This window comes from Papaver somniferum, chromosome 5 (genome assembly GCF_003573695.1).
Source record: "Papaver somniferum cultivar HN1 chromosome 5, ASM357369v1, whole genome shotgun sequence".
Lineage (NCBI taxonomy): Eukaryota > Viridiplantae > Streptophyta > Magnoliopsida > Ranunculales > Papaveraceae > Papaver > Papaver somniferum.
The window spans coordinates 199667890-199677146 of record NC_039362.1 but is presented as its reverse complement, the minus strand read 5'-3'; the positions used below and the strand labels follow the sequence as shown (position 1 = coordinate 199677146).

At 37.2% G+C, this 9257-nt stretch overlaps 1 protein-coding gene and 1 long non-coding RNA gene across 3 annotated transcripts; both read left to right on the top strand.

The window, feature by feature from the left end:
• The first annotated feature begins 338 nt into the window (after nt 1–338).
• LOC113278450 (protein SRG1-like) lies at nt 339–2337 on the top strand. Its single transcript, XM_026527281.1, has 3 exons — nt 339–1552; nt 1697–1994; nt 2091–2337. The coding sequence occupies exons 1-3, from the start codon at nt 1296–1298 to the stop codon at nt 2181–2183; spliced, it is 648 nt and encodes a 215-aa protein (XP_026383066.1). The 5' UTR covers nt 339–1295; the 3' UTR covers nt 2184–2337.
• Nucleotides 2338–4793: 2456 nt separating this feature from the next.
• Nucleotides 4794–7754, top strand: LOC113284251. 2 transcript variants are annotated; one of them, XR_003328055.1, is made up of 3 exons: nt 4794–5746; nt 6001–7497; nt 7587–7754. It is a non-coding gene; the product is annotated as an uncharacterized LOC113284251 (long non-coding RNA). The 2 variants fall into 2 exon arrangements; XR_003328056.1 differs by having other exon boundaries at nt 5942–7497.
• Nucleotides 7755–9257: the final 1503 nt, after the last annotated feature.

Below are 9257 nucleotides of genomic sequence, written 5' to 3'. Positions count from 1 at the left end.
CATTGGTATTGATATGCAACTTGGAATAGATTTACATAGATTTTGGTGAAAAAGTTGTAAACATGAATCTGGTATCTTGAGGAACCTGCACAGGCCATGTTGTTCTCATATAATAAGGCCTAAGCTTGCTCTTTAGACTGTGATTTAGAAGCTGCAACCATAACGTAGTTAAAGTCTGCATAGTATATGAGAATGCTAACTCCTGTTTGAAGATCAAATACTTGAAATCTCACTCTTCATTTAACGACTGACGAGTAGTTAGAAGAACTAGAAAGATGCAGCTTTGTTAAGTTTAATATTTGGTGGAGAATGCTGACTGCTGCTGAGTAGACCATAACTTCACCCTCAATGATGTTGACTACGTCTTTTGGCTTTTGCTTTTTGTCTTGGAAAACCAATTAGCATCTTGCCTCCATATATTCCATGTTACAATACCACATACTACTGCCCATTCAATTGCTTGTGCGTTTACTTTCCAGTAAAATCTATTTTTGTTGCTTTTTCCATTTTTTGACTTACTCCATTAAATCTAACCTTGAGCCTGATCTTAGAATCACACATTGGAGAGAAATGTCAAGGATTGATCTCTTCCACCCTTTATGCTTTCCAGCAAGAATCTTATTAAACTCACTTCTCATTGCTCATGTAAAGCCCGCACGAACATAGTAGTGCAGGATAAGTTCAGTCCTGGTGTGGATGTGCTGCTTTTTAATTTTCAATCCCAATTTACAGCACTAAACTCACAGGTAAAATAAACATTAAGACAACCATGAAAACAAAATAAGGCTTGATTGACATCCTCAAGTGTGAGGTGAGCCACCCGTCTTAAGGATCACAGCAACTGAGTTAGAAACACACCTCTACAAGTAAATCAGTCACAAAAATGAGCAGATTTGGAAGTTCACTAATAGTTCCTTCTGTTCAAGAGTTGGCTAAAAGAGAGATCACTGAAATCCCAGACCGATATATCCGTACAACTTGCAGTAGTATTAGTATTGATCATGATATTAATCACAGTGACTCTGCTGCCCATTCAATACCTGTCACCAACATTGAGAGACTTCTTTCTGGAGAGTCAATATTGGCTGAAAATGAATTACAGAAACTTCACTCTGCCTGCAAAGACCGAGGCTTTTTTCAGGTAATACTGTTGGCAGATTCATGTACTTACTTATAGAATATAACTTCCATAGTATCATGAAACCACCGTAGATCTGGCGTATAGAGATGCACACATTGTAAAACTGCCAAGTGAAGGAATACACATCTTCGTAAGCTGTTTTTTTTTATATTCTATGTTGTTGTTTTCTGATCATGAAGTTAGCTCCTCAACAGTTGAGAAAATAAAGTTGGAAACACACAACTTCTTTGAACTCCCAGTAGAGGAGAAAAAGAAGCTATGGCAGAAACCAGGGGACTTCGGAGGATTTGGGCAGGTCTTTGTTGTTTCAGATAAGCAGAAACTTGATTGGTCTGACATGTTCGGTATAACCATGTTACCAACTATAATGAGAAAGCCTCATTTATTCACAGGAATCCCGTTATCATTAAGGTATAAACAGTTTGATCTTTGTAACTTGCCATTCGATCATATAAGCAAGGGTGAATCTGCAATGGCCTGCTTGTGCCACAGTTGAGGTTGTTCTAGTTTGTCCGACCTTAATTCTATCTGTTTGTGTTTCTTTTTGGGTTGCAGGGAGGCTTTGGAAGAGTACGCTCTAGGATTAAAAAAGCTGACCATAAATATATTAGAACAAATGGATTCTAATGAGATGAGAGAATTATTCAGTGAATGTTGTCAAGCTATGCGAATGAATTACTATCCCCCTTGTCCTAAAGCTGAGCAGGTCCTAGGTTTCTCACCACACTCGGATGCGGATGCTTTGATGATTCTACTTCAGCTTAATGAAACAGAAGGCCTTCAGATCCGGAAAGATGGGAAATGGCTTCCAGTAAAACCCATCCACAATGCTTTTGTAGTCAACATCCGTGAGGTAACCCAACACTATCACTAGTGGACCTTTTTTATTTGCATGAATTTGGTTTGCAAGCATAATGTGTTTGATTTCTCATATCTGTTGGTCTGGCAGAGTGTGAGCAATGGTGTTTATCGCAGTATCGAACACAGGGCAGTTGTGAATTCAACAAAAGAGAGGCTTTCCGTTGGTAAATCCACTACATGAACCAGGATGGTTCCGAAGAGAGTCAGTGGAGACGTACTTCAAGAATTTCTTTGCACGGAAACTTGATGGAAAGTCCTACCTAGATTCCAGTTGATTGTTATCAATGTTTCTTGGTATTTGCACTGCATATATCCATTTGTTTTCTACTACTGAATATCTAGTCTCTCAATGTATCTGTTTCCATCTTCATGTTACCAGATGCTATCGAGAATATAAATAACACTTCTAGTACTCGGCATACTGACACTTCTAATTATGGCTGACATGGAAGAAGCAATTCAATCTCTATGCCAATTAGCGACTTTAATATGAACTTTGAGATTGAAGTATACAGCTGAAGTGGCCTAAAGTGCAATGCTGCAAGCTGGCCAAAACAAGACTACCAGTTTTGTAACTTGGAATCCAAATTTACAACATGTTTTTTTTTAACAGACAGAACTAGTGCATTTTCTCTATATGTACATGATTAAGAAATTTCTAATCTGACATTTCAGCGAACACGATCAAGGATTTTCTCAAGAATGATCAACAAAATTGCACCCCGAAACTGAGGCTTTAAGCTTCAGATAGGCAGGCAACGCAAAAAAAAAAAAAACTGCTCTCTCAACTTCCTTATGAAATGTATACAAATTTTACTGGAGATTTAAGGAAGAAATCTCATTTGGAGGTAAGCAGCAGCTGATATTGTTGCTATAGCAAGCTGCAAGGAGAAACCTACTGGGGAACATCAGAAATATTGTTCAGGTATTCAAGGACTGTGAAGCTCAAAATCGAATTTCCAAATCCACAAGGAGAAACCTACTGGGAAACACAAATTTCATACTAACTCATAGATCCCAGGGAAATGAACACAAAATAAGAATTGCTTTTACAAGCACATGTATCCGGCAGTGTTTGAACTCAGTTGTGGATGGATTCCAGATACATATATCACTCTTATTAAGTTCTAAACAGACCAAACCATTACAAGAGCTAATAATTTCAAGTCAACTAATGGATTTTGATACTCGAATGGATAATCAATTCCAACAGCTTCATAATCAGACAATAATAAAGAGTTACTTCTACTAGCTATGGAATTCATTGATATTTAACCAAGAGACTGAAGTTATATAGAATGATTGAGATGCATTTGAGTGAAGTTTGGGCTTTGTGATAAACTGCACATGCTTTTGCTAACAAATCTGAATCTTGAGATAGCTTTCTCCGGAGTATATCCAGTAGGTAAAATGATCGCTTGTTAACCAAATTTGAATGGCTCATTTTTGTGTGTGTTTCTTTTCCATAATTCTACTGGATTTCATACTAGTACTAGTAGGAGTTTTATCTTGCTTATGTTGCAGTGAGTATATAATGTCAGCCAGGTACTACTATTTGAATTATGTTTTGGCCAGTTTAAGAAATCTTTTTCCTAATCGTTTTTACTTCGCTCTCTTTGGCATGGGTAATAAATAGTGAGTGAATCACCACTAGGCAAAGACAGAACCCTCCATAACAGTTACAGCTTTGTGCTCCAATATGGCGCACCAAGGCACAGTGTGCACTCCCACTAACAGGATCCTGAATGATTGCATGCCATAAGCCAGTAAACAAGACTACAAGAGCGAGGAATAAAATGATTAGTCGGTAGCTTAAGGTTTGGACAGAAGAAGCTAGAAAATAAAACCGAATTCAGACCCATGGGGATGGAACACTTCCAGTTATGATGACTCCTTGAGTTGATGTGTATGCCTCCTCTGACCAACCAATACCTCCATGTCTTGTAACTTTATATTAACTACATTGACAACCGTAGATGAAATGAAAGAAGCCATTAAATCTTGCACTTCCATTCATCCCTAACCACTTTTGATGCATTTTCTACCTAACCATCACACACTGTTCATGTGATCCAACAAACTTGTCTTTTTTCCTTTGATCAACCAGCTGTAGGAGGTCGAGACCATGGAAGTTGTACATACTTATAAACTTGTCAAGTAATCTTTGTTGGGTCTCATTTTGAAAATAACAAGTAACATTTGAGTGAACCTAACCTAATTGTTGTTGACAATATAGTCCTACTAGTGAGCGATATATGTAGGTTACTGTCTTTGTATCATCTATGGATCCAACTTTATGGTAGTGCTTTTTTCCTTCCTAATTATTGTTCACTCTGCGTGTTTTTAGTGACTTGAACTTGTTTCATTTCGTTTATTGGAATCAAAATAAGCAATTGCAGAAAATGTACATGTACACTTAGGACTGTGCTTGGTTAGGGTTAGTAGCCAGCACGGTGGAACAGTACATGTGCACTTAGGACTGTGCTTGGGTTTCAAACGTTGTAGCTTAAGTGAACTCAAATGTCCTACATCATCGATGTAAAAATAAGTAAAGCTAAAGTCCTTTTATTCGAGGTCACGAGCACGGTGGAACAGGCTAACCCTTCGTGCCACATCCAGATCCTGTACATGTACACTTAGGACTGTGCTTGGGTTTCAAATGTTCTAGCTTAAGTGAACTCAAAGCTAAAGTCCCTTTTCTAGATTTCTCGGGGACCATAAGAAAAAGAAAAATTCCCACCTTTTGTTTCCTTCAAGTAACCTTCTTCTTTCTTTCAATGGGAGAGTTGTTTGTTTATCGATTTTTAAGTCCTTTCAGTCAAAGGGTTCTTCTTACATTGCAAGAGAAGAAAATTCCTCTTTCTAACAAAAACCCAAATGGTATGATGTATTCTAAATGTTTGCGGTTTGAACTGAACTAAAACTGAAATAAGGGTGTGTAATGTACCAATTGTTGATTATGTTTTTGGTGATTAATCCAAATGGGTACCAGTAGTCAAATTTTATGGTAAATAAAATGGGTACCTGATTCTGATGTTATTACTCAAATTCTTTGAGAAGAATTACCCAAAACCATCTCTTGTTATTCCGCCTCAATACGCCTCACTGTAATCTCTCTGATGTTCATTTAATAGCTTAGTCTGTATGTTTTGATTATGAATTGTTGATCAGCCCCATTGTTACTTGAAAATGGAATTATGATTTTCGTGATTCTCATTGTATGTATCCTGCATATTCAGAACTATTCATTTGTCTTGATCAGAAGAACTATTCATTTGTCATGTAAGTCATTTACATGGACTAAATTCTGGAATCTGCCATGAAGGATTAATGTATGTTTGGTTGTTATCTCATTGTCATGAACTTATCAGAAACCTTCTTAGTCAGTTGTTGTGTCTTGGTTTAAGTTAGTGGAAGCATCAAACTAAGCAGTTGTTTTCTATAGCAAATGCTGTTCACATGTGCATATTGCCGATGGAGAATATAAAAATGCAATTGAAAGTGGTAGTCGAAATGAATCACCTCATTGTTCAGAAACTATCCATGCCAAACCTGATGGTAAGTGAATCACCTCATTTTTCTTGTGGTCAAAGGAGTTCAGTAAAAATAGTCATTATTCAGAAACTTGTTACCTGGATCTGCAAGCTTTCTCAAATGTTGGGAGAGTTCTATTTATCTTGTTAATGTCCATAAGCATGAAATTCACAATGGGCAGCTGAGCTTTAGGGGAAACGTGTACTTGAGGTAAGTTCAGTTAATAGGTGCTTATACGTTAGTCATTTTCTGGCAGGTTTATGATTATTGATTAGCTCCAGTAACAGTACTTCCATCACCTAGGACCAATAGGTGTTTTGATGTTGCTTAGAATTTGATTTATGAATACAGATATGGTGAAATTATTACATTTGTAAATGAATGACCCCTGTTTAAATTCATCAGTTTCTCAACTAGGTGTCGTGTACTGTGGAAATGATCTACCTGTATGTTGACTGTTACAGCACAATTGCGGCTACGGACTATCGGGGATCTTAGCTTCCTTAAAGGGAGTTTCAGAGGTGCGTTTTCAGGATCCGAATGCGGAAACAGTAAGATGTTCAACCATACATGAGTGTGCTTGCAATCTCATCCTTTATTTTCTTGCAAATCTAATTACAGGCTACCATAATCTAATTTCAATGGGCTTGATGTACACTGTAGTGATTTATTTTGTATATACTTGGGGGTTGAATTTATCAATCAGGCACCAGTTTCTGTGATAACTAACATTATTTATGTTTCCATTCCGTCATTAACTACACCCAACCTAATTGTTGCTACTTTTCCACCTCCGTGGGAAGGACAGTGAGCCAGTTACCTTGCAGGCTACAACCAGGATTCAGACCAATGATTCTGTTGTTGAGTAGGATTTTGACATCTTGAGTTTGCACTTAAAGTGTGGTTAGTCGCACACTTAATGCCTACTTCCACAGCTGCATCAATTTTCCATTTGTTTTATTCTGATCCAGTTAGATCTCAAGGTGCATCTTTTCAGTCTGATGATAACAATGGCATTGAAATATATTTAAGCTTTATTCAGTACCCAACACTAGCTCAGTTGCATTAACTCCGTAAACAGTCATTACTACTAATAGTCTAAAATGGTTATTGATGTCTCATTCTTTGTTTCTCACTAGCATTTTTAATTTCCCCATACTTGGCATCTTGAGAGATCCTAGTGAATATTGCTCAGTTAATGCTTTGCTCGTTTTTTGTCAACTGACAGCTCTCATGTGAAATATCTTTTGTAGCTCTCCGAAGAGATACAGAACAACAGCTTTTCACTATTTTAGAACCTTAGGTCATCAATGGCTTGCATATAAAACCTCTGGTACATCTGGTAAAGTATCCTTAACTCACAGTGTCATCAGCTGGACATGCTTTGCTTGCTTTCATACATGGTCAGCTTCCAGGGGAAAAAGCTTTTGAAGCTGTCGGAGGAGATACCCAATAATAGCCTTTCCCTGTTTTAAACCCATAAGTCATTTTGGCATATATAGCCTCTGGTGCTTCTGGTCACTGTAGTAATACTGTCATTTCTTGATGTTGTCAAAGAATAATAGGGTCTCTAGGGATGAAGATTCTGATGTTGACTATTTCCTAAGAAGTGAAGCAAGTCTGTGTTTGATAATCTCCCTGCTAGGATTCAATTGGCTTTACATGATCTAAATCAAGTTCAAATTGAGTTTGACAATGACCCATCTTATTTTTCTAGAAAAAATTCTAGTGTTTTATGTTTTAACTGCTATGACCAAGACAATGCAGCTGGTATACAGGTCAATGTAACCTTTCCCAGCAACTCCAACCATGATATGTAAAAATGTACAAAACCAGTAGTAACTCTACCGTGTACATTGTTTCTTCCTATGCCGGTAAAAGAGAGATGTCCAGTAGCGGATCGGTAATGAAGCAACTCCAACAATGCTGAATTCCCTCATCTACAAACTCCCATAGTACAGGTATGTTTTTTTCGGATTTCACGTCTGAATTCACTTCTTGGACTTCATAATTTGTGTTCTCACTTTTATCTCCCTCCTGGTCTCAACAGATTAAGGACGACCGGAATCAGTAAAAAAGATTTTAAGCTTACACACCACTGGATGGTAGTGTAGGGGATTACAAACCAAAACCTCCAAGGAACAGGTCCAAGGAAAGACGGATTTTTTTTCCTTTGACATAAAAGCGGTGAAAGCCCAATTCATGATAAAAGCGGTGAAAGCCCAAATTATCAGCTTTAACATATTTTATCTTCTTCTTCGGCTCATCAAAAAGAAATGGAAAACCACGGTGTAACCGGACCGGAGTACTGTTGGTACTATCTCAATTCTCAAAATTCATAATCATGGTAAGTTTTAGTTTTCATTTACAAGACGAAAAAGACATGAAAGCGTTATATATGGATTCTAGACCATGGTTAGTCACTGATATGAACATTACGGAGTTATTATTTTAACCGAGGTGTCCAAATTCTCCGCCTTCTAAGATTTGGTTTAGTCTGTGATCAATTTTGTAAATATGTGTCAAGGCCAAGGAATGAAAGGGGTGAAGTTCTTGGATAGATTAACCATAACCAGAACCCGAACCCTCGAAAACTTCATCCTTTTCCTTCTACACCGATTTAGGGAAAAACTTTTGTTCTAGCAGCACCACGGCCAAGCATTTGGGATTTCATGACATCACTTAACCCATGATTTAACTACAACAGTACAACTATCTTTAAAAAAAATTAAAGGTGAAGATCCTCGGTGGAAAATTTAAAACCGGTGATACCGATTTTGGTCAAGAACCGGTGATGATCAGTACCTAACTGAAATCAAAGAAAAAAAATATATCCGAGATAACCCATTAACCTAAAACTTGGTAGTTTTCTCGTGAACTTTTAATTTGGTTGATCGAAATTTAAAATCAATAATACAGTGATGAATTTGTTTTTATCCTAACTAGGCACAATTTGTTTTAAAATCAATATACATTGTCCTATCTCAATAGTATCGGTTCCTGATTGCAGTAATCAGAACAAAACAATCAGCAATATAGTAAAACTCACAAAGATAATATGGTCTCTACCTGCTATTAATACCTATAAAATAAACTGTGATGCCTCTTGGATATCTGAATTAGCTAACTCTGGTTTTGGTTTCATCTTACGCAACTGGACAGCGACATTCAAAGCAGCAGCAATGGGATGCAACAGGACCTTCTCATCAGAAGAGGCAGAAGCTCTAGCTCTCCTCAATGCAACTCAATGGGCAGTCACAAACAACATACAACAATTGGTGATTGAATGAGACAACCAGGCAACAATCAAGTATCTTCAAGGAAGAGAATCAACAGTCCAATAGCAATGTATAGCCATCTTAGATGAAGTTAAATTATTAGCTAAGAATTTAGTCTCTTTTCTAGGTTTTCAGTATGTGGATATGAGAGCTAACAAGGTGGCAGACTTGTTAGCAAAGAAGGGAAGAAGTTCTGATAATACAACTTCCTGGAATGAAAAACCTCCTAGCCTTTTAATTCCTTCAATTGATTTTGACACTGTCAAAGCATATGAATCCTGTAACTTAAACAACATTCTCCCTATAACTGCTATTGCTGATGTTAATCTTAGAAATTCATCCATTAGAAGAGTCATTCCTCATGAAATGGTCTCTGAAGAGTCTGAATACGTAGATTAACGGATGCCTTTCAATATAAGTCTTATTTTCAAAAATAAAATAAA